General features: G+C 52.9%; 1 protein-coding gene across 1 annotated transcript; it reads left to right on the forward strand.

Moving 5' to 3' along the window:
• The first annotated feature begins 18,822 nt into the window (after window positions 1-18,822).
• Window positions 18,823-19,485, forward strand: DNAJB8 (DnaJ heat shock protein family (Hsp40) member B8). Its single transcript, XM_074603227.1, has one exon. It carries the CDS (start codon window positions 18,823-18,825, stop codon window positions 19,483-19,485), a length of 663 nt encoding a protein of 220 aa, XP_074459328.1.
• Window positions 19,486-24,744: the final 5,259 nt, after the last annotated feature.

The following is a 24,744-nucleotide window of genomic DNA, read 5'->3' on the forward strand; positions in this document are numbered from 1 at the left end:
GCCTTCAACTGTCTGAAAGCCTCTCTCAGGTCTAGTGTCCCGTCCCCTGTACGGCCACACAACAGGCCTTGAAACTCAGCCTCGACCAGCCTTTCATCATCATCATCATCATCAGTTTTGCAGCAACCAGATTCCCTCTAGTAATAGCTAAGCCACCAAAATACACTTTTTCAGCATATTCGTATTTGAAACGCTGAGAAAACGTGTCGGAAATCATACAGGAATTTTCTTTGGTGACTCTCAGCTGACAAGGGAAGGGGAGGTATCGCCCGTCTACTCCCGCAGCCACACAGAAGCGCCGGGTCCAAAAAATAGAAGAGGCAAAAATAAATTAAAGGGGAGAAAAAAAAAAAAAAAAAAAAAAAGGCAACTAACCAGACCTTTTCAAACTCCAGAAACACTTCCTCAAAAAAATGGTTTTGTGCGTCAGGCGTGAGCGGAGCCTGGATGGCAGAGCTACTTCCACTCGCCGCCCCGCAGCAAGGTACGGGCAAAGCCGCGCCGCCAACGGCCCTGCGCAGGATCGGGGCTTTGCTCTAATGCTGAGAGAACTCCTGCTGACCTCAGACAGCGCCTGTGTGTGTCAGAAAAATAATAAAGCAATGAAAAAGCATCGAATGATTTAAAAAAAAAAAAAAATTAAAAAATGGGGAACAAAGAGCAGAGTGTGGGCCTGGAAAGGGTCTGTGCTCGATGCCTCCCTCCCCATGTCCCCCTGCCCCCTCTGGCTCCACAGCCCAGAGCTTTTTCAAACATACAGACATCTCATTCCTTTGACAATTCTTCAAAGGCTCCAGGATTCGAGGAAGCTTCCTGTTTCATCGCAAAAACCTTGCTTTCTTTTCCTTTTCCAGACTATTAAACCCCGCGCTAACGAAGCGGTGTTTGCCGCGTGTCCGCCGACCCTGCCGGCTGCGTGACATTAAAGTTAGGCTGCTCAAGGTGGTTTGGTCCTTCCACCCCCCTTCTGACCCCTGAGTTTACTGCAGAACAAAGTTGTGTTAAGCTCAACACTGGAAAATATATTTCCTCCCTCGCACACCCACAGCGGTTGTTTTAGCGTTGCGTGGGGTTGCGTGTATTATTTTGTTATTGTAGGGTTGCTGGTGACAACTGATCGGCGCACACTGCTTTGTTTTTGTAGGGTTGCTTTAAAATCCTAGGCTCCCGGTCTTAGTTTCATTTATTTATTTTAGGAAAAGGTAGTTTTAAAGGCTTGAAAAATAAACATGTTTAAAGACATACCAAGACACGGCGAAGAGATGGCGGGGAGAGGAAATCCTGTCAAACCTGGGCCCTCGCCTGCCTGCGCTGCGTCCCTCCAGCGTGGCCGTGTCCTCGTCTCCTGCTCTCCCGCCACTGCTGCGACCCACAGCCTCCCGGCGGCGAAGACCGACCTCTGATACTCGGCATTTTGGCAGCGCATATTAATGTCGCTGTGAAAACAGCACGGCATTAACAGTTCTCGAAGGCTTGAGTTACTGTAAAAACCTGCACCAGTCGTGAGGTTTAAAAGTTCAGATAAAGGAAGAGGTGGAAGGAGAAGAAAAAAGCGGGGGAGAAAAGGAGCGAAGCGCTGACTTGAATGATGGCACCCGGTGATGGCTTTCTGTGTGATGGGCCGGCAGGGTCCCCAGGCAGCATCCCCAGCGCTGCCAGGGAGCACCTGGAAGGGCCGTGGGAACCCTCTTCTCTGACCGCTAGCAGGTGACCAGACAGCAGAAAAGACTTTGGAAATCACAAAAATTCATCCCAGTGCCTGGCTCACCTACAGCATCCCCAAAGCCTCCTAAATGTCCTCCTTTTGGACCGGTGGCAGAGTCCAAGTCCTCGACACACCTCAAGGGCAGAGCACAGCAGTGGTGGTACATGGGCACAGAACCTTGCCGTGCCCCAGAGTCATGTCTGGGGCTTGGTCTCCCCATCTGCTAAGGTAAGAGGGGACCAGATGAGTTTGGGCAATACTGGGAAGGAGCAGAAACAGGCGACAACGCACCCTTCCCAGCAGAGCATCCACGGCTCTGTTGTGAAAGGGGAGACTGAGGAGACAATGAAATTAAGGGGAGAGACTCCTGTCAAGCTAAATAATTAAGTCCCCGGGTACATAATTGATGCACTCTTGATGTGGACCCTAAATCATTTACAGGGCTGGTGTGTAACCCGACGTGCAGCGCTGGCATTACAACGAGGGACGAGCATCCCCAGTGGCAGGGCAAACCCAGCAGGTCATGCCAACAGGTACAGCCCCGCGGACGCTTGGCTGAGTCGGGGGGCTCCCTCCTGCCTGCCCCCACTGTTACCCAGCTGTTGTAAGCGGGTTGCTTGCCACCGAGCCATCCCACTTGCCTGGCGTTAACGCTTTGGTGGGCAAGAGCAGCTCCACTACCCCACAAAAGAGGTTCCCACGGCAGGACAGGGTGGTACGAGAGGGAGAGGCTGCTGTTTCTCTGCTGAGATTTTTCAGCCAACTTCAACTGAGCCCAACCTCAGCTGAATCCTAAACATCAGCACAAGCTACCCAGCACCATCTGTAACACACCCATAGTTTTTTCCCCACCACCAGAGAGCCAAACTGGGGCTCGCCTGCAGCGTATGCACAAGCTCTCGGAATACAGGCATCCCTGGCCAGCGCTGCTTGGGAGCAGCTCTTTCAAGCTGCTTCTCTCCCCACAGCTACGCTGATCCGTGCCCCTAACCCAGAGAGATGGAGCAATCAATACACAAACGAACCGCTGGACAAAACAAGGCCACCAGGGACAGGGCTGAGCCGCGGAGATGGTCCCCGGGGCTTCGCTGCCTGGGCCGAGGCAGAGGATGCCGACCCTGCAGCTGACTGCGCTAGCCCATAAGAAAGACATCAATCTCGAGGGCTTTTTCCACTGTCAGTCATCCGCAATACTCTTTCCTGCCCCGTTGGTTGCAGAAGGCAAATGGCACCACACATGCCTATTCTGGTCTTCTCGTTTTCTTTTCTTTCTTTCTTTTTTTTTTCCTTTTTTTTTTTTTTTTTTTGTGTGTCTTGGTCTTTTTAAACTCCATCAAGAAAAGGGTTCTGCCCTTCTTGTGCTTCCTACCACCACGGCATCTGCCTTTCAGGAGCACCAAACACGCCACAAATCTCCTGGGTACCACCAGCTGCCCGGCTGGGTGACAAGGCATCCTGAGCACGCAGCAGGGGCACAACCCAGGGCTGTCGGGGGGTCGCGCAGACTGGCCCGGGGACCAAGGTGCTGGCTCCGCGCTGAAAAATATCACCGTCCCTCCTAGCTGCCCCCCGCTCCCAGTGTTTTGACAGTGGGCTTGATGGGCTGAGTGTGTTAGCAGAGTCACCCAGAGCCCCCGCCGGCTCCCCTCCACCCCATGCCCACCCCAGGCATGCGCCGTCTGCCTGACACTGCCTACAAACTCTATTAGCTTTGTAATTAAAAACAGCTGTAATCTGATCAGGTGGAGATCACGGTTACAAAATGAAGGAAGCCATTAGCAGGAAATGTTGTGGTTCAGGCAGACATCAAATCAGTTTAAAGAGATTGGATTTCATTGTTTTTATACAGTTACTCCATTACTATAATGCACTGGGTCCATTTAACCGGCTGGCTCGGAGGAGTGCTCATAAGGCAGTAGTGACATCTATGTGAAATGAACGGCATAAACAGCAAACTCGGAGGAGATAGCAGTGAATTTACACCCCTCGCTCTGCAGCGAATATTAACGCAGCGTGAGCTGCTGGAGCGGGGTTTGGTGGGGGGCTGGTTTTCTCTCCTCTTTCTCAAAGCCCCCATCGGCGTTGCCGGCGCCTCTGCGGGGCTGGGAGAGCCTCCCCGGCAGGGATTGGATCCAAGGACCTTTCCTCTTCCCCCCCCCTTACCCCCCCCCGCCCCCCGCCACCAGCCACAAACCAAACCACGGGTCCAGTTTCTCGGTAGCGAGGTGGAGTGAGAACTGAAACCACAGCAGCCACATCGCTTCGCTTCCTCCCGGCCTCTTTGTCCCTGTGTAAACACCAGCCAGTCAAGACAAAAACCGGAGAGTAAAATATTCAGGTTCTCACAAGGGATGTTGCCTTTTTCCTCTATTTCCCACCCCACCTCCAACAAAAAAGAAAAAAGGGGGAAGCAACCTGTGTTTGAAAGCATCTGACTTCAGCCCAAGCGCTGACGGCACAGCGAGGTGCGTGAGGCGACCCAAAAGCATTGCCATCAGGAGGGGCTCTTGGCAAAAGCTGCTGCTTCTGCTTCAGCCCTGCCCTGAAGCCTGGAGACAAGATACAACTCAGGCACCTGGAGAAAAACCTACCATCGAGAGGCACACGATGGCCCCTGACTTCTCCAAGGCCGACAGCGGTCACTAGAGGAGTGAGAAGGGTAGAGGGTGGGGGCTTTACAGTATTCTGGGGTTTGGCACAGCAGCAGCGGGGATGGGGCTGGTGAGACGACCTGGACCAGCTCGCTGTGAAAAAGCACAGGCAGAAGCGATGTGGGCTAAGGGCTGCGCTCCTCCGATTTCATCCCGTCCTCGGCGTTTGTGAGCTCCCCCTGCCCTGAGCGTAGGCTGGGCAGGTGGTACCTCTGGTTTCTCGCCCTGACAAAGCCACCTGTGGTACCACGAGGGTTCATTTACCTGCTCCGTGCCTTGCGACCTCCTTCCTGTGGGAAAACGGGCAGGTTTCGTGAAGCAGCGGTTAAAGGGCTCGAAGATGAGGAGAGCGTTAAGAAGATGCAAACATGAGAGCTGGCTGCCAGGAAGGGAACTGTGACCATCCCATGGTCCTGCCTGAGCAGTAAAAGGACTCTCCAGGCAATACAGAACACAAACGCCGCCCTCCCCCTCCCCTTGCCAATCTCCTAATCAGAAAAGGAGATAAAACGGGGCCTGCAGACAAACGCTCAGGCTGCCTCCTACCCACCGCCGATCTGAGCACGCGGAGCCCCCCGCTCCAGCCAAAACCCTCTTGGGCTATCACTAAGTCCCTCTTGGCTAGAAAATGGCTCTGTCATCTTCATACTAATCCAGTTCCCATACGAGCAGGCAACCTCCGTCCTTCCTTGCCACCGCTTATCCCCTCCGTCTCCTGTCCTCCCCCCTCTCCCTTTTCACCCCAAACTGTATCAAATGCATCAAAGCCTGAGTGAATTATGTTCCCTCCGACCTGCTGGCAGCAAGTTCAGCCACAGTACATTAACAGAGCAGAGGCTGAGGTTTCATGGTCAGCGAAGGCAGAGGCGGAGGAGGAACTGCAGGCCTTGTCGCTGCCTTGCTTTTGCCTTTAGAAGTGACGTTTTCAGCCAAGTTCAGCGGCGCTCACAGCTGAGGTTTGGGGCTCAGCCCATGTGGGGAAGGGGAGGTCAGCTGTGAAGCTGGGAGGTGATTTCTGAGCAGCCCCTGCAGCCGCCTGCCTGTCCCGGCCGGGTGGCGAGATCCAGCGCTGCGGTTGCCATCACCTCCCACTAGCCATCCCTGGAGATGATGGGATGGACGGAGGTCGCAGGGTCCTACGGGAGGCGGTGAGGGCAGGAGGAGCAAAACAGCCGGGCTGGTCGAATCTCTGCTAACCCTTGCCAGGCTGATCATGACCTCCCGAAACTCTTCCCTCCCCGAATAGTTTCCCCAGGCATGGTCTGCGCTCCAAGTTCATTACACTACCTGTGCAACCTGGGCAACTTCATGTGGCTTTGGGTTTGGTTGCAAAAGATGCCCATATCTTTGCCAGCGATGTCTGTGTAGGCTGCGGGGAGGAGACCTGAAGCTGGTGAGGCTCAGCAGCTGTGGAGATGATTTGAGGGAACACTGCAGGCAGGGTAAGACCACCAGTGCTCCCAGTTTTCCACCAGTTGCCCCTGATGTCGCGATGCAGCGGGTGCGCAGCATCAGTGCAAACCTTAGTGGCAGCAACCTCGGCACCCCGTGCGCCGGGACCCACATTGAGGAAGGGAATGAAACGGGAGAAAAGTGCCTGCAGCGTCTCTGGCTCTTACACAGCGTCTCCAAACAGGATGATGGACCCAAACCAACGGTAAAACACCCTGTTGTCCTTAGAGAGAGAGAGAGGCGTCCAGGGACTGGCCGTCATCTCACAGCGCTGAGGCAGTTCGTGCTCTCGCATCTTGGCTGCGGGGCTGTTCCTGCTGCGGCTCTGGGTGTCGTGCAGAGTTTGGAGCACCCTCCTCCGAAATTGCTGCGACGGCCATGCCAATCCCCAAAGAGGCGGCATCGAATCTGGAGCCTGTGAAGCCATTGCCAGCAAAATAAATGTTCGGGAATATTTTTAGCCTGCTCTTGTTCAGAGAGAATTTCTTTGTGTCCTTCTGAGGAGCTCGCCGGATCTTTCATCGGTTTGTTTTTCTCATTAGCCGGCATAAGCTTTGTTCTTATTTAATAAAGATTAGGATCTGCTGCCTCCAGCCCTCTCTTTTTGCTCCTCCGTCAGGCCCGTGGCGGCTCAGGCTGCAGCGACATGTTTGATGTTGGGCCGCGGAAGTTGAAATGCGGGACAGAAGCTGGCCTGGGTCTCGCGTTCCCTTCCCCGAAAGACCCCTGTCCCGCGTCGCTTCTCTCCGTCCCCACCGCCCTCCGCAGAGAGCTGCCCTGCAGGGGGAGAGGGGATGGGGACGGGAGAGAGCAATTGGAAACCGCTGCCTGGGTCGTCCAGAGGTTTCCAGGCTCAGCTGGCTTGAAGCATTGCAAAGGTCTTGGTCTGAGCTGTCAACAGACAGCGCGGGGGAAACCAGGGGATGGCTGATACAGGCAGGAGCAGCCTGTCCATGAGCCGAATAAAATAGGAGACGTGCCATAAGTGGGGGAACGGCTTCTTCCAGCTTCAGAGGTCAGAGACATGTAATGGATCTCCCATCCATTTATATATCATTGGATTCTCCTAGTTAGGCAAAAAGTTAAAGTAACTGCTTTTCTTCCTTGAGCTGAGTCATTCCTCAGAAGGAAATGGATTTAAACCAACAACAGGTATGAACCAGAAGGAATTTTATAAACTCCCAGAAGGCAGCAGTGGGGTCTTTGGAGCTTTGAAAGTCTGATCTCTGCTGACAGCCCCCACGGCTGCGTGCTGCTCTGGCAGGAGCATCACCGCATCCAGCCGGGACGGAGGCCGCTGCGTGCCAGCGCGGCCGGCTGCAGAAACCTGGTGCCACATCCCTGGGACAGGGACGGCGAGGGGACGAGCGGGGCTGCGTCGTGCCTGCGATGAAGGCATGACCTGTATCCCAACTCAAGCTCCCACATGTCACTTCTCACTTATTCTCTCCATTGCCAGCTGGGTCATTGCTCAGCACCTCCATTTACCCATCCCTGGAGCAAGAGTATATTTACCTTAGAAGAAATGCTGCGGTTATATACTTGTGGTAACATATATAATTAGGTCTATAATCCAGATCCAGCGCTATTAAGATCCAGCACAGATCCAGCGCTATTAACGTCGCTATATGTTAACGCGCTTCTTTCTTAGAGATTTTTATTTAAAAAAAAAAATAAAAATACATCATTAAACATTCCCACACTTGGTAAGAAGGCTCCCATTTCTAGCAGGAGAGCTTATTTTGCATACGCGTAACTTCGAAGGGGATGAATAACTTCATGGCCAATAACGTTTATAGCTTTGCCTTGCGCAGGGAGATAAGGGCAGAGGAACGCAGGGCTCCGGGGCAGGAGCTGTTTGCCGAGAGAGGGGCCGGGAAGGAATCCAGTCCCCACCCTGCCGGAGCCTTACCTGCGCCCAGGTGCACGCCGGCCGCGGCGCCCATCCCCGCCAGCCCAGCACCAGCCGCTGCGTAAGGCTGGATACCAAACCTCCTAGCTCACCCCGGCATAGCTGGAAGGGGAGGAGGAAAGGCTGGGTTGGGGTGGGGGGGGAGAGGCGGGGGACGGGACGCAGGGGAGGAACAGCAGGGAAGGCAAATTTTAGAAATAGTTTTTGAACAGTCACAGTTGTAAATGAACTCACCCTCACCATGTTTGTGTCACTCGCGTTCGCTGCCTGGGGCCGTGTGAGAGCACAAGTTTTCCTGGCACGGCCGCGCCTGGAAAATCAGCTTCCAATCCATATATGATAGTATTCATGGAAACCACAATTCTAATTTACATGCACCGATTCCCCTGCCAGAAACTGTGCTGCCATCCAACCCGGGGGATAAAAATGCCGCCCTGTGACTTCCCTGCCCAATCACGACCAACCGATGCACTTCAAAACTCAAATATTTTCCAGGGAATGTTTGCAACCCACAGTTTAAAAAAAGAAAAATCTTCCCCAAATTCATGCGGTGGCTCAGCATCATGACTGCATTCAGGGAGGTTTCCTTATAGGTGTTTCCCAAGCCAGACATCTACACCCACGGAGGAAAAACAAACGAACCCTTGAGAACTAAATCTTTCAGATACACAATTCCGTAAGTTTTCTTCATACAAAATTTCTCCCTTGTTTTCTCAAGTGCTTCACGCCATGCTATGGAGACGTACGCCCAGGTCACCAACGCACAGGGAGGAAACCTGGCTCTTTTAAACCCCTTCTGCCCTGGTCAAAACCGGGGAGAGGTTCTCCTCCTCCTCGTGGTGAGCTCGGCACAGGGACCTGCTTCCAGCCGCCGCCGTGCTCGGTGCAATGGAGCAAAGGTTGGGGAGGTGGAGAGAGAGCCCTTAATAAAGATAAAATCTATTTCTAATGTCTATAAAAACCAAACCCAAATTCCCAGTTACTTCAACGTGAGCTGTGGAGATGGGGTAATGGAGAACGGAGTTATTTATTAATAGAAGGGCATTTCAATAGAGATCGGAGGAGGTGATACAGACCAAATGGAGGCATTTACAGAAATAATGCTCAAGAGGGTTTACCCAGCTTGGCCGGGTGTCTCGACACTGTGTCCTGGGGACGGTTGTCTCCCATTCCCCGAAAAGGGTGGTTTTGGGGAGCCGCATGCTCACGGAGCCCTGCCCTCATTCAGCCCGTTTCCCCCAGACCCGGCTCTCATTTCCACCTGGAAGCGGGGCCAGAAGAACAAACGCAGAGAGGGGATATTTGTCTGGGGGTCCTGTTCTCGCTGGACTTTTTTTGGGAAGCGGTGTGATGCTGACTCACCCCCCCGGTTCAGACGCTCCCGCCCCTCACCCAGCACAGGGCAGAGGGGGCTGCAGCCCCCTCCGGTACGCTCCCCGCCTTCCCCCCCGGCTGTGGTTTTAAACCTCCAAGGTCAGGAGCCTTAAAAATTGCATGAGACCCCACTCCGATTCCTACCACCGCCTGCCGCAAAATGCAAAATTCGCCTCCCCTAAATTCCTTGCCGACTCCTTTGGAACAAACACCTCTGCCCTCGCTTGGCAAGCAAACAGTGCCGAAATTCCCACCTGCCTCTCCCTTGCAGCCCCTTCTGGAGGGACTCATTAGCTATGCAAATCAAAAATGCTCCGACAGCCCCGACAGCCCATTCCCCGCCTTGCACCGGCAAGGAATGACAATTCACGGGGGTCTTCGGGGAGCTGGGACGGTGGAGGGAGGAGCGCGGCGCGGCGTGGCTGCATGTGGCAATCAAGCTTTCCCACTGCCACCCGTCCCCGGGGAGCATCCCCGCTACGGTTGCGGAGAAGCAGCGGCGTCTCTCCCTCCACCTTGTTAATCCCTTTTCGCTGTGCTCCCGCGCTCGGCTCCCCACCCTGAAAACCCCCCGGGAGCCCTGGGAAAGCAGCGCCCGGTCCTCGCTGCCCCTTCTCCCCTCTGCCTCGCTGCAAAGCGGGCGCGGGGAGGGGAGGGGGGAGAAGGGGAAATGGGCCTTTCCTTAATTGATTTTGGTGAAAAAGGCAGGCAGCCGCTGCGCTGTCAAATTAATTAGTTCCAGAGCTATTTGCAGTTATGAGCCACGTAACATTAGTGGTCATTGCGTTTTGGTGCTAGGGAGCGGCGGAGGGCAAGAAGGTTTTATAAGCTTTTTTTTTTTTTTTTTTTGCTTTTGGAGCCTTCCTTAAAAACACAGAAGAAAATAAAGGAGAAATGCCCCCCCAGGGCTGGCTCCTGCGCCTGCTGCAGCGCAGGGGACGGGGGCGAACTGGCCGGTTTGGCCCATCCGGCATTACCTGCCCCACGCTGAACAAAGCGGGTGCTTTGCTGCAGCTCTGGCCAGGCGCCCTCCTCCTGGCAAGGGCTGGCGGGGTCCTCAGGGTCACCCTGCTGCCGTCCCCACCGAAGCGCGGCGGCAGCACCAGCTCCCGCATCCCCGCCGAGGTGTGAAGCCGGGTGGCCAGACATGCCGGGCATCACCTCCGGAGAGGCTTGGCCCCTTTTGTCCCCTCTTGCCCTCCCTCCTGGGAGAGGCAAAGCGGGCTGAAGGCTGGAGGAGAGGCTTTGAAAGCCCCGGGTGCGGCTCACGGGGCTCAGATCCCCGATTAGATGGGAACGCCTGCTGCAACCTGATAACAGAGCAGCATCTGACGGGGAGGCTCCGGCAGCGCTCCCCGAGTCGAGCAGCGCCTATTGTTTCAGGAGATATTACCCCGCACACATGCTTACATCTGGATATCGATAAGCGTGCCTGTTTATGCATAAACACAGTACAACATGCAGCCACATACCTCTGCATTCCTCCTCCCCTCCCTCCTTTCCCTTTTTTTCCCCCCCCCTCCTTATTCCTTTATCTCCTTTTCATCTGCTCTTGCCTGTTAAGCGTTATCTCTGCTCCTCGTTCAGAGCCGAGTCCCGGGAAAGGGCAGTTACGGTGGGTCACGCAAACGGGGTGCTGAGGAACGGCAAGCATTTCAGGCGAATTTGCAAAGTTTTTGAGGGTGTGGGTGGAGGGAAGCACGGGGAGAGGGTCTCGTCAGACCAAAAGACTGCCAAACAGACTTCAGCCAGGATAGGAAAACGCACGGCTTGGCCAATACATGCAGCGCGTTCCTGACTCTGCTCAGGCAGGACCACGGCCTCCGGGCACGCGCCCCGAGCCTCGTCCGCCCCGCCTCGCACAGGCAGGGGGCTGCGGCCCTGCACACCCGGACCTCCGGCCCCACAGGCCCTCGCGGTGCCGACGCCACATTCGCTGCAAGTCCGATCAGAGAGCAAACCGGCAGGAGCGCGGTTTTTACAGTGATTAAAAAGGATTTAAAATATATAACCTAATCCTTCCCTGCTGTTCGTTCGGTAAAAGCGGGTCTGCAAAGTGAGCAAAGGCCAGCTGGACCCAACGCAGCCCTCAGCACCGCCACCGCCCCGAGGGGCTGGTGCCACCCAGCCACCGCTGAGCTGAAAGGCGCCGAAACTGCCTTCTCCTGGGGACAGGGGAGATCTCGAGCAACGCTGCCAAGGGAAGCCTGACCCGCTTTACCCAGGGAAACACAGCATGAGCTCGGGGACTCGGCTTTGCTGAGAGAGGCCGGTGCGCGTTTTCGCAAGCGCTGATGTCGGCCCCAGTGCTGGACCCCAAAAGCGAACCCCGGCACCGATGCACGCCTGCCATCACAGCCGGGGCCGGTGCAGCGGGGGCCGCGGGGCTCTGCTTTCTGAAAAGCAGGCTGGGGCTTACCCCGAGCCAGCCGAAGCACAGCCCGCCCCGAGCGCTGACCCCCGGGCGCTTGCGCAAGGACGGGGAGCCACCAGGTCTGCGGCAACTACACGCCCAGCCCATCCCCTCCCCTCCGCGCTTACTGCATGCTGGGCCTTAGTCCACTTGACTGGGGAGAAAGGCGTCCCGTGGCATCTCCTGGTGACCCCCAGGATTTGTCCCTGGCTCTCCTGCTCCCAGCAGGATGGCAGGCCGGCACTGGAGGCTGCACCCCCACCTTGGCTTCAGTTAGGGCTTCCAGCCCAAAAGCTACGTCCTTGGCACGGGCTGGACCAATGCTTGAAGCAGGCTGCTTTCCAGACTTCCATCTTCCTAGGAACAGGGGAAAAAATACATAATGCCAATGGTGCTCACACCTGAGCAATTTATTTAAGGAACTTTGTCCTAGACCCAGTGACAGCCACGACCCAGCTGTAGAAACCTTATCACAACTCACCCCAGGAACAGCCTGGCACATTAACCGCTCCTCCAGAAAGCTCTCCTCAGGCCTCTGCTCACAGGGGTCACCCAGCTCCAGGGTGGGGGGCGCAAGTGGGATAAGTGGAAAACTGGGAGGGACCCACGCATTGGTCAAAAGCTTCTTCATTCCCACGCTGGCAGTCTCCATCACTGCTTCGACTGACTGACTCCGTGCGTGTGACCGAGTCTCCCAGGCAGTTCACGCTGCCCACGCACAAGGACGTGGGTAAGACCATAGAGCTCCTGTGCAAGCACCAAGCAAAGACACTTGGACCCCAGGTAAATGCAAATGGCTCTCCAGGGCCTGTTCCTTCTCCCAGGTGGTGCAACATCATCTTCAAGGCTTCCACTTGCTCCCTCGCTGCAGTCAGATAGGGGCAAATGGTAGTCCAGCCCAACCACCGGGTTCTGGGCTGAAACAGTGGCAGGAGTCTGTGTCCGTACACAAGCAGCAAAACCACAGTGTGCACAGAAAGGATGGCATCTCTGGTCAGTGTATGTGTGCGTTTCCAAACATCTGTGCACACGCACACACGTGCACGGTCTCGGGAGCCAGGGCACCCAGCGGAAGGGCTCTTTGGAGAGCGTGGGTCTGAGCAACGGGAGCAAGGGCAACTCGTGAGCCCAAGGCAGCGTGGCTGCACCGCACACGAGCTCTCCAGAGCGGGGCTGTATACTGAATTTATGAGCTCTTAAGTCATCACATTTACAATTTCTATTCTCCAGTCTTTTAATCTCAGCTATAAACTTGGACTAAACTTTTGCTGAGGCAGTGCGGAAATTTCACTGCTCCTGGCAGCCCCATGTACGAGGTGCCCATAGGCAGGACCAGAACACGCTTCCTGACAGCTTCAATGTGGGCTCTCTTCTCCGGTTCCCTGCTCCCAGTAAAGTCATCAGCAACCTATCAGTCCCCCACCTGCTGCCATGATTGCCCAGGCCCCCTTCTTGGACGTAGGTATGACACACTGACAAATACCGGGGGACAAACACTTACAGTTGTCCCGCCACAACCCCTCCTATCTTCTAGAGAAAGGGCCTGCTTCTTTTAATTGGGGGCTTCAGGTCTATGTGTACACCATCAGGACCCTCACCCAATTTCTGTACCACTTGGCACACCCCCAGCCCCTGCAAACCGGCCCCACTGCTGTGTTTTTACCCACCTAGAGTTGCTTTACTTCAGAGGTCCACATCAGAAGAACCATCTCCAGAAGGTTTCCTGCTGGAGCGGTGGTTCTCAACAGGAACCGGTCTCCGAGGTGGGCACCTCATTGGCAAACTGAGACCTAAAATTGAGATGGGATTGGCACTGATAAACCTACTAATGGAAGCAGGCCCTCCCTGCTTGGACGAACCCCACGCTTTCAGAAGAGGGTGGCATCATTTCTGCAGAATGCTTGAGTGGCCTCAAATAACATACTGAACTGTCAGGCACAAACCCAAGTGATGGCGTGAGCCAGCACTGAAATAATGAGAAGCTGATCTACAGCTTTTCCCCTCTGGTTTATTAAATGAATGCTCCACATACCACTTCCCACTGACTGGAGACAGAGAGAAAATCCCAGGACAGTAACTCATCATCCTTTCTTCCCCTGAGAAGATTCAAGGCTGTGGCTATGTATGGATGTTGTGAAGTGATAAAGTTGCTGCGGCTTCACGAGTTACCACGCATCAGCTGAGCCGCGCCGTCTGACCGACCGCGCGCGCGCTCCCGGCTCCCTGCAACTGGGTGGTAAAACATGTTTGCTCACGATGGGGCTGGAGCAGGTACACCGTCGGCGGGCTCCAGATAAGCACACTCTGCTGATAAGCAGTGCCTCATTAAGCCCCAGGACTCAACGGCTTGCAACGCAATCCTTGGCCTAGAAGTCCCTCCTTCTTTTCAAGTTGCAGCCCTCGGTCATGGAACTGGCAACGGGAAACCGCTCTGGGAAAGGGGTCAATATTGAATTAATTCCTGCACGTAGCACGGAGAGGAGGAGGGTCAGGGACCATGCCAAAGAAGAGAAATAGTAGAAGGACTGGCCAGCCATATTGCTGAGTACAACCTTGGCGTAGCCATGCCTGGACAAGGATAGTGCAGATGACGCGTAGAGACGATCCAGGCAACAAAACGAAAGTTGACTCCACTAAGCAGGACCAGGCCTCCTCTTTGGCTTCATACCTCAAAAAAGGGTCATTTTGTGAGGTTCCTGCCTCTTGCCAGCAACCAAAAGCTGGACGTCTTCTTGCCTGAACATTGTTTTAGCCTTAAACTCCAACCTGAGGCTCAGAAAATCTGGCTACAGACCCAGTTCTCTGGATCCTCCTTGAGCTCTGTCTCCAGCCTCTGGGAGTCCCTCCCAGCCAGCACTTCTCAGAGCCACCCCATCTCCCATCACACAGACAACCTCCGTGCTGAACCTGATGCCCAGGATCAATGCATGGAACACACCAACCCTCCTTCCTGCCCATGGAGGTGGGAATCCATGTCCTTTAAGTCTTTTCTGCTCAACATTCATAGCTGCAAAAACAGCAGACAAACTCCTGACCTCACAAAACTAAACACCAGGCACCCCCTTTCTCCTCTGGTCCACCCAGATGCTCTCAGGGTGGCAGCTGCACCCATTTGGGACAGGTTCACCTTATCAAGACGTTGCCCTTGTATTTTGAGAGGCAAGGGAATGTTCTTTGGGGCAAATTTATTTTTCAATCATCTTCCAAATTCAGGCAGGTCCCTCTGTTGCCCCCAGGAGGAGGTCAGCCCAGTGTGCCCATCCATGGCCGTGCTCCTCGGGAACATGGCTCGGGGGGCAAGCACAGCCTCCCCTCCTATGGGGCCACCTCGGGGTGAGGCATCTGATGACAGTTTGGCTGGTGGAGCGAAGCGTGGCTCGTGTTTGTTTGGATAGCCAAAGGACTTGGAACGAAAGTCTCCCACTCGTGTTGGGTTTAGATAAAAGGACCCCAGCCTTGTCACAGGATCAACGGGGCTGACGAGAAGCCACTCATGTAGATCCCCTTTGCCCTGGAACACGTTGCCCAGGGAAGTCACCAATGTCCCATCCCTGGAGGTGTTCAAGGCCAGGCTGGATGAGGCTTTGAGCAGCCTGGTCTGGTGGGAGGTGTCCCTGCCCATGGCAGGGGGTTGGAATTGGATGATCTTTAAAGTCCCTTCTAACCCGAACCATTCTGTGATTCTGTGAAAACAGAAGAAAACAAAATAATAATAGTAATAATAATGGCAGTAGTAGTAATAATAGTAGAAGAAAGTTTCCACAGCTCAGAGACACTCCCTCCTTTCTGGCCCAGGGCGCCTTGGGGTGCCAAGAGCAAGGTCAGGGATTGGGGCTGCAAGTTTGGGGTTGCCTGCGGTCTGGGTGACCGAAATCTTGGGGCATTTTGGTGCTTGGTGCCTCGTCTTGTGTTTCCCACCCGACCTGGCTGACAAGCTCTGCCCTTGCAGACTCGATGCCCGGCTTGGGGGGAGAAGAGCAAGCTGGATGTGGCTGTGCCTGGAGCAGGGGGACCAGGGGGGACAGGGACCGCCGCATCCCCATCCATCTGGCATACTGAAGCAGCGAATGGAGGAAAAGGAAGGAGGGGGTGGGTAGAAGAGAAAATCCCAAAGATCCTCGGATAATAAGCACCATTAAGGTTAGTCTGTCTCATGATTGTTTCTTATTAAAAAGAGACTGTACTTTATCTGTGCAGGATATGCTGTTTGGATGAGGGAATTAGCAGAGTGACTGCCTCCATATCATCTAATTAGCAAAAATGTTGATAAGCAGATACAATCACATATGATTAGGATCCTTTTAAAAAGCCACTCCATTAATTAAATAGACAGAAAGGCCGCCTCCAGCCCTCGCGTGCCACTGATTAGAATACAAATATTTACACTAATCTCACCTCCATCAGCCATGGGACACTTTTGAGTATTTTTAGTGACATCAGATTACTATTGATTTTCATCCCCAATGTCAGACCATTTTGTTAGTATCTGAAAGTGCTGCCTTCAGTTTCGGATGCTTTAAATCATGTTAAGGGTTTATCTTAATGACGCTGCTGATAACCACTGTTCAGGTCACTCGTACTTTCTCTTCAAAGAACACAGTCTGGGCTGGTTTTTATTGTTTGTACTTGAGATTTAAGATACGAAAAACATTTCTCATTTCAAAGCCTTGGTTTCTAGGGATGGGGTTGCCAGGCTAGTTTGGGTCTAGTTACTCGATGTGTGCATGTGTCTCTCATTTCCCTTTCTCCCTGCCTCTCCTCGACCCTTTCTTTTTTCCTCGCAAGCCCTTTTGGCTCGCAGCAGTGGCCTCTCTTGAATGGCTGCTAATCTCTGACGCCTGCTGCAGGCAGCAGACAGACAGGCAGTGAGCATCCTCCGTTCGGGGCTGACAGGAGAAAAACACTCCCTACTTTTCAGATGGGTAGGACGCGCTAAATCCAAGAGAGATAATCCGCTGCGCCAGCCAGTCTGAGAGGGGCACTCATCACCACAAGCAAGTATGGGAGGAGACGCTCTCCAAAGAGACAGCACAAGGCAAAGTCACTCCTCCCTTCCGTGCACAGCCCCGCTCCCTGCAGTTGATAACTGGCCTGGGACCCTCCAACAGACTTCTCTGACGTCCCATTTTCCCTTCTGGGTAACAGAGAGCAGGAACGGCAGTTGCTCTTGGGATTTCTGCCAAGCATCTGCAAACGGACCACGCTGGCAGTGGCTAGGAGCTGCTGGCATCTCTTGGTGGCTTGTGGGTGGCAAGCTTGGGTGACCCTCAAGTCCAATGCACAATCAAAAAAGAAAACACTAGCCCAAATAAACGAGTCCCCTTGGTGAAAATTTCATCCAAAGCACCACAGCGTGGGCAAGCCATGAAGCCTTAGGTCTCCCCTCAGCGTAGAGGAGCACTTTGGGATGCTTTGGGAGTGCAAAGAGCCCTCTGAGTTCAAATGGGCAGCAGCAGCTTGCTGCTGTGCCCAGATTAACTTCTGCCATTGCTACGGTAGAAACAACACCTAGCAGAAAAATCATTCACATCGCACAACCACCCTGTAGTGGAGAACATCTCCTCTGTGCAAACGGAGGCAAAAGCCGAGATCTCCCCAACGAGGTGAGCCCGTGGGACCATGAGCTTCTTCGTTGCTTTGCGCTTTCTTTAGCTCCAGCCTTCAGACCAGCACTGCACTGCCTTATGGCAACCTTTACCGCCAGAATATGACAAGGACTTCCATGACTTTACCTCCATACTGACCCATCACTGACCAGCGAGAAAACCATCAGAACAAAGCCTTTTCCCAACAGGCATCACCTTCTTCCTTCCACTGACACATTGCTTTCTACAGGCTGACGCGGCTGCCCCTTGGCTTCGTGGCTCCACACGTACGATGTATGTTAGGACAGGAGCCAGCTCGTACGCTGCGCCTGTGCTCTTTGGTCTGGCTGGCTCTTCACTCCTTTCCAAAGTGTGGGATAATGGATACGAGGGCAGTGCTCTGCAACACGTGCTGCTGTGCGTAGGTGTTTATGACAGCGTGTTACAGACAGACGAATTCTCGTTGCTGGCACTTCCTCGGAGACCTCCTTCACGAAATGATTTTCCCCGTGAGGATATTGCATTTCCCACAGGAACGGCAAATCCAGGGAACAGAAACAGATGCAGGATAACCCGACTGGATCGTCAAGGTTCAGCTCCTAAGGCTGATCCTGTCTGTGTTGGGATGATGGAGCAACCCTGTTGTACACGCGTACACCTTGGGACTGATATACAAAAAAGCATGTAGAAAAGAGGCTAAAGCTGTTAATGATATAATAAGCCTGGGCATTTATTTTGGTATTAACACGAGAGGTAAGCTCTTCAGGAAGTGTTAGGTTTGGCTACAAATTCAGAAGAGAGCATGACGGTCATCTAATAATGATTTTAGGAAAAGGGCCCACTCTGGGTTTAAAAAAGGCCACATGAGGAGGTTCCAGTGATTTATTACCTTCATAATGAAGGACGTGCAACGTATTTTGAGTTTAAATTTGGCTAATGCCACCTTCCAACCTCTTTGTCCAGGAGCCTGAAGATCCCTGTGCCGTTGAATTTCTGTTCCCATGCAGGTTCTTACAGACTAGAGTATGATGAAGCTGGCATTGAACCTCCTCTTAATACCAAGACATTTCTCCTGAGTATCTCACTCCAGAGCTTATTTTCCAAACCCTTAATCACATTTTGTGGCTCTTCCCTGAGCCTTCTCCAATTTATCAACACTCCTCCCAAACTGCGGGTACCCAAACTGCAAACAGCTTTCCTATAGCTGCTGCTGTAGGGTTATGTACCCCATAGGGGTAATACGGCCTCGCTACACCACGCTTGCCTGGACCGCGCATGAAACCACACCGAGCATCTGAGAATCCCACCTTTCGGCAGGTACAGGCAAAAAAATGGTCTAGAGTCATACACCAAGCTGTGATGGCAACTACGATGTCACACGTATGATCTATGTTTAAAAAAATAAGGCCCGTGACAACCAACTCCACCCTAGAACGAAGTCAGGTCATCTGAGCAATGATTGGCTGAGCCACCTCTGAGGTCACAATCTCACCATTTGTGAACAACAGGCTTAAAAAGAAAGGACGTGGTCAAGCAGCACTGCGTGGCCTCGTGATGCCAAAGGACAGGGGAGACTGAGGGATGAACTGAGCATCTACCCACCCCCTGAGGAGCGCAACAGCAGAATTAGGTGTCCAGGAGTCTCTGCGTTCTGGTCATCCCTGGGCTTCACATCTTTGGTGGGAGAGAGGTATCAGGCATCTTCCAAGCAGCCCCACCTTTCCTTTGAGATGGTGGATTATTACAAAGTCCTTGGACTGCAAAGAAGTGCCTCACAGGACGATGTTAAGAAATCTTACCACAAACTGGCACTAAAATGGCATCCTGATAAGAATTCCAGCAACAAGGAGGAAGCCGAAAAGAAGTTCAAAGCAGTTGCTGAGGCATATGAGGTTTTGTCTGACCCCCAGAAACGATCGCTCTATGACAGGTCTGTTAAGGAGAGCAGATCCCACAGAGGACGAAGAGCCACAGGGAGTCATAACAGCTCCTTTGATTGCCCTTACGTATTCCATGATCTCCAGGAGATCTTTGGGGAAGTCTTTGGAGGGATGGATCCCTTTGTATATGACTTCTGGGACCCCTTCGACAGTGGTGAAAACTGGTACAGGACAAGTGGAAGAGTAAGAAGCTCCAGCCTGTTTTCTGACTTTATGGAGTCATCTGTGCCATGGAATTCATTCAGCCCCAGCGAACAGCCCACCTTCTTGTTTGCTGAGGGCACAGCTGGGCCTCACAGTACCAGGTCAGTGTTTACCACTACTGAAGTGGTCAATGGCAAGAGGACCACCACTCGGAAAATCATCGAGGACGGGCAGGAGAGAACAGAAGTGAAAGAAAACGGCAAGCTGAAGTCTGTGACAATAAATGGGAGAGACCACCTGAAATTATAACGTCCCCCAGCACAAGCACTAATTGCAAGCTCCGGGACATGCTCTCATTGCTCAGCGGGTAGGATCGGCTACAAACAGTATTAATAAATGCTGAGTTCATGACAAAATCGATGCAGACTTCCCAATGGTTGGAAACAAATACTTCGCAGGTAAAGATAAGGAGTTATGCTAAACTAAGGAGTGGGACTCTACTAACCCTGTGTAAGGTGGCAGATAGTGCTTGTTCAGTAAATAAGCACAGTATGTACATATGAAAGCAACCTTGCTGGTTTGCCCAAGAGACCAAGTTGATTAATATAGCAAGTGCAGACAGGCTGGTTGATGGACGGGTAAGAGAGCTCTATGACGAGCTATAGGTCCTCTTCCTGCTCCTTGTAAGGCCAGTCGCGAAGTCTGCGAGCTGGAGGAATAAAGACTTTTGGGACCCTCATGCACAACCCTGAGGCTAAGTGAAGAATATCCTACCTTAGGCGTATGAGAAGATACGTATTAATTGAAAAAAGTTTTTGTACATAGGCAAGAAGGTGGGGGGATGTTCAGTGGGTCATGCAGAGCCTAGAGGAGAGGGAATGTCACAAGAAAAACCAAAAGAAAGATGAAAATGTCATGCCTCAGACTGCAGAAGAAAAGAGGGGCTTCCTTGAGAACGCCCTGCAAATTATGACAAGAGACTCCGACGGAGGCACTGTGTAGCTTGGGGGCTCAAAGGGAGAAGGGAGAAGGTGAATTTGGCTCTTGAACTGAGACAACCTATGGTCCCTTTCTGCTCGGAGTCGTTCAGACAAAAAGAGCTAAATTCAAACCATGAGCAAACGGATTCCAGGGGGCTGAATTTAGCTCCCTCTTTGTGCAAAGCTGGATGCGGGGACTTAGATGGTACTTTACCATCCTCATTGTCTTGCTCACAGCTGCAAGAGCCAGTTCACAATGCATTTCTTGCACACCCTGCCAGCATGCTGCTTTCGTCCTCCACTAAGCTAGGGAACGCGCTCCCCACGTTTCTGCCCTCCCCTGTGCTGACATGAACTGCTGAGCCTTGTTTCTTGCTTGGCCAGATCACCTTAGGCGTTTAAAATCTTACACGCCTCCTATTTTCGGTCCCACGCTACATCGCCTTGAGTTTCCCAGCTTGGCCTGCCCACTGATGTCTCCCTGGAGACTGGAACTAATTTTCAGGGACGTTTTCACTCTAATCCAGATTGCAATTGCTGCCTGTGTTTGGGCAGGTCTTTGCATCTGTTTCCTCTGCTGCAAGATGGGAATAACAGACTCCCGTGCTTTGAAGGAGACTGCGAGGTAGTGGTACTCATATAAAGGACTCCAAAATTAAGCACTAAGTTAAATTAACCATCCCTGAATCAAAACCTTTTACTTTTGAAAAGAAAAATGTAGCTTAAATCACCTTCCTTAGCAACTGATGCCATGCGCAGCTTGGGAAAACAGACCAAAACTGTATTTGTTATGTTAAGGGCTGTTAAGTCCCTCTCCCAGTAAGAGAAAGACACAGCACTGGGAGGCAAGTAGAGGTCTAAGCGCATGTTGGGTTCACGGAGGGAGGCTGGCACTGACGGGAACACGGAAAATCTCGGCGCCAGGACAAACCGTGCCTGCTGCCCCTCTAAGGTTTGGGAGCCGTGAGCCGTTCCTTCAGGCACTGGGACTCTGGGGATTGCAAAGATTTAGGGGGCTTGGTGCAGAAAGAAGATTATTTTGGTCAGAGCAAACACAAGGAAATATTTCTACTGATACTCTCTCTGCAGACGCTATGTTCACGTGGGATGATCTCTTGAATTTACCTTACTCTACTTCGCAGGAAGTCCAAGGTGAAAAAAAACACAACCGACCACCAAAAAAACCAAACCGCACATTTTGGATCGGAAAACTGAAATGGTCTTTGATCAAAATAACATGCTTTTAAATCTGGACCAGAGTTGAATTCCCATCTCCTCAACCTTTCCATCTTGCTAGGGCTAAAACTTTGCTTCAGTCTCATCGCTAATGGGGTATTTTTATGCTTGTCCATCAAGGCTTTTTGATCTGCGATCAAGATATGCAGATTTACACACATCTTAGATCTGTCCTGCCTTGGGTCACCAATTCCCTCTCTCGTATCAGTATCTAAGAGCGAGCGCTTCCTTTTCCCATCTCTTGGTCAGAGCGTTTCCATTGCTGCTTGCAGCAGCTCCTGGGGCACCTTTGGCAGCTGCACGGGCCAAAACCTGCCGCTAGGAATATGGAAACATGGGTTGGGAAGGGACAGAGCTCACCCAGTTGAGTGTTGAGTCCAGGAGGACCTGCAGATCCTCTTCCACATCTCTCCGTGCACTGCGGGCCACAAAATGTCTCGCAGCACTTCTGCAAGCAAAAGGTCTGAGATTAACAAAAAAAAAAAAAAGGCAACCAGAAAGGTCTGGTGGTAAGAGAGCAGGTCAGACTGCATTAGCAAAGTCCTGCATTCCTGCGATAGAAATCTGCCAGGTGTGCCCAAAACACCCACGGAAAGGGGTTGTGTCTGTGGTACAGGGAAAGATAAATGAACCCCAGGAAACCTTAACAAGATAGCCTCGGAAGAAAACCCTCGCCTGTCCCAGGACATGGGATCAGACCAACACTAACACCTTCAACAAGTTTTTTTTAAAGCTTTTTCTCATGCCATTTAGCAGCTGCAGCGCTGGAGAAGGCGGCACCAGATGTCCAGCCACGGCACAACCCGGGAGCCTTTGTCTCACCCAGCTCCAGCTCTCTGGTCCTCTTCCAGAAATGCGTCTTCCCTCTAAATAGCTGTGTTTTGGGACCTTGGCTGGTCAGCGGTGTGTCTTTCAGGTGTGTTCTTGGCTGAAGGTGCTCATGCGCGCAGTCAAATCCACCTCTGAGGACCACGGGTAAGAGCGGCGGAGCCTTTTGCTCAGCTGCTGATGGAAACCAGCCCCTCGTCCTTCCACGACAGGCTCCTTTCCAGCACCAGCTCCACTGGAGCACACCAGGCTGGGGGGTAGCTGGGGGCCTCCCCGGTTCGACTGCAGCACCAGACCCAAGCGTGCGGTCCCGACTGGCCTGCGGCACCGGGAAGGGCAGGGAGCGAGAGCGGCTGGAGCAGCGCTGCCGAGCCCGCCCGGCCGCCTGCGCCGAGAGCCCGAGCCATTATTTTATTAGCGGGCCCCACAACTACTTTAATGTGGGCTTAGGCTGCAAAAACAAAAACATACATAAAAGCATTTGGAATTACTTCATAAAATACTAAATCACAATATTAACCGACTGACCTTTGCTCTACGCAGACCTGCTAATTTTAGCAATTACAGCCAACAACTTGAACATATCAAGTGGGCAACTGTTTAACAATAATGACATCTGCTTGGAAAATCCAATTATGTCTAAACATCTTTAAATCCCCACTAGGGGATACCTGCTTTCTTTTTGCAACTGTTAGGCTCTGCCTAATAGGATTTTAAACTCGCAGCCTGCTGCACACTGTGGTGGCAGCGGCCCCTCTCCCTGGAGTGGCAACAGCAGGGCCGCCATCCCATTAAGCAGGGAGCGAGAGTCTCTCCTCGGACAGTGATGGAAGCGGTTTGGTTTTTTGACAGCCTAATCTGATAGACGGGTGCATTAGCCGGATCCCTCCGCTCCCCCGTCCCCCCTGCAGATACCGCTCCCCTCCGCGGTTCCCCCAAGGTTACCCGTGCTGGACACAGCCAGGGCCGTTCTCCGCAGGCTGTTTCTCGGGAAGGACCCTGCTACCAAGGTAGGTTTCCCAGCCATCGGTGACTTTTGTGAGGCAGCCGACACGATATTTCCTCCTGCAGTGTCCTCACATACAAACTAGTTCTGTTTTCCGGGTTGACCTCTGTTTCTTTCCTCTCTTTCTCCCTTCTTTCGTCCTCTATCCCCAGCTACCTAAATCTTGGAAAGCTGCTCCCTGCTTCGTGGCTGCAACTCCAACGCTGAGATCTGTTCCTTTCTATAACGGGAACCCCTAAAAGACGACAGCTACGCAGCGGCTTTTGCAGCCATATTTCAGGCCTGTAGGATTTTCTTGCCAAGAAAAGTGACGTTAGAAGTAAATGGGACCAGTGAGGAAGACTGAGCACAACCAGACCACCCAACTCTCCAATTAAGCACCCCAATGCAGACCAGGATCCTCCGCTGTACAATCAAAGGTCCTTATTCCGCCCCCAGTTATGTTGCTGCAAACCCCTGAGCTCCACTGATCTGGCAGCAGTCTACGCTCCATGGTCCCACTCCTGATCACTCAGCACCCTGGGCTGCGAGGCTATTGTCAGATATTTGAATTGAGATACAAGAACAGAATATTTCCGTCCCTTCTCCTCCCTCCCTCCCTCCCTCTCCCTCCCCGGCCAGCCTGGCTCTTTTCTGATGGAGCGTGCAGCAAAATCACAATCACATGTTTGCAGCAGTAGGAGGCCATTGGCATGGAAGTGGCTGTGATGTCACTACAAACATTTCCACCCTATCCCATTTCTCCAGAACAGTCTCCGTTTTTATGACCCCATCCTGAGATCTGCAGGAAATCAAATTGTCCTGATTCTATTTTGAGCGCTGGTGTCATGGCATCAATATATAACGATGTGGTGTCAAGCCGGAGAGGCTCGCGAGCTCTGCCGTGGTGTCACAGCCAGTTTGTTTTGTGCAGCTCTCCGGACTGGATCGCAGCCCTGCGGATGCCACGCTTGCCGCGCTGGGACCGCTCGGGACACGTGTGCTGTGCTAAACGGGATGAGCTGGGACGCGGGGCAGGTCTGGCTTTCCTCCATCGGCAGCTCCCACACCCTGTTAGAGGTTACCAGCTCGGGCACAACGGTACCAGAGGGCAGAGCAAACGCGCAGGCACATGTCCTGCGGAAAGGGACGTTGGGTGCCAACCAGCCCCCCAGGGCGGCATGTGGGGGAAGAGAAGAGAAGAGCGTGGTTGCAAGGCGCTCGCGCAGGCCAAGGGGGGATGCAGGCAAGGGAGAGAGATTTGGGGACAGACAGGCGCTGGCAAGGCGCCTGGGGCAAGAAACCAAGTGGCAATCTGACCAAAACGGGGCGAAGCAGCACCCAGCGGATACAAACGCTTATCTAAACTAGGATTACCAGCTAAACAGAATGACCCCCCGCAACCAGCCATCTGAGACTCAAACGGGGGTTTAGATCCCACTGTTTTCGTGAAATGCTTCTCTGATGCTTTTTTTCCACCGACACGTGAACCCCTGCGGACTGGAGCTCTCCCTCGTGCCTGTGTCTCACAGGGAAGAA

The sequence above is a fragment of the Larus michahellis genome, chromosome 10 (assembly GCF_964199755.1).
Source record: "Larus michahellis chromosome 10, bLarMic1.1, whole genome shotgun sequence".
In the NCBI taxonomy this organism is placed as follows: domain Eukaryota; kingdom Metazoa; phylum Chordata; class Aves; order Charadriiformes; family Laridae; genus Larus; species Larus michahellis.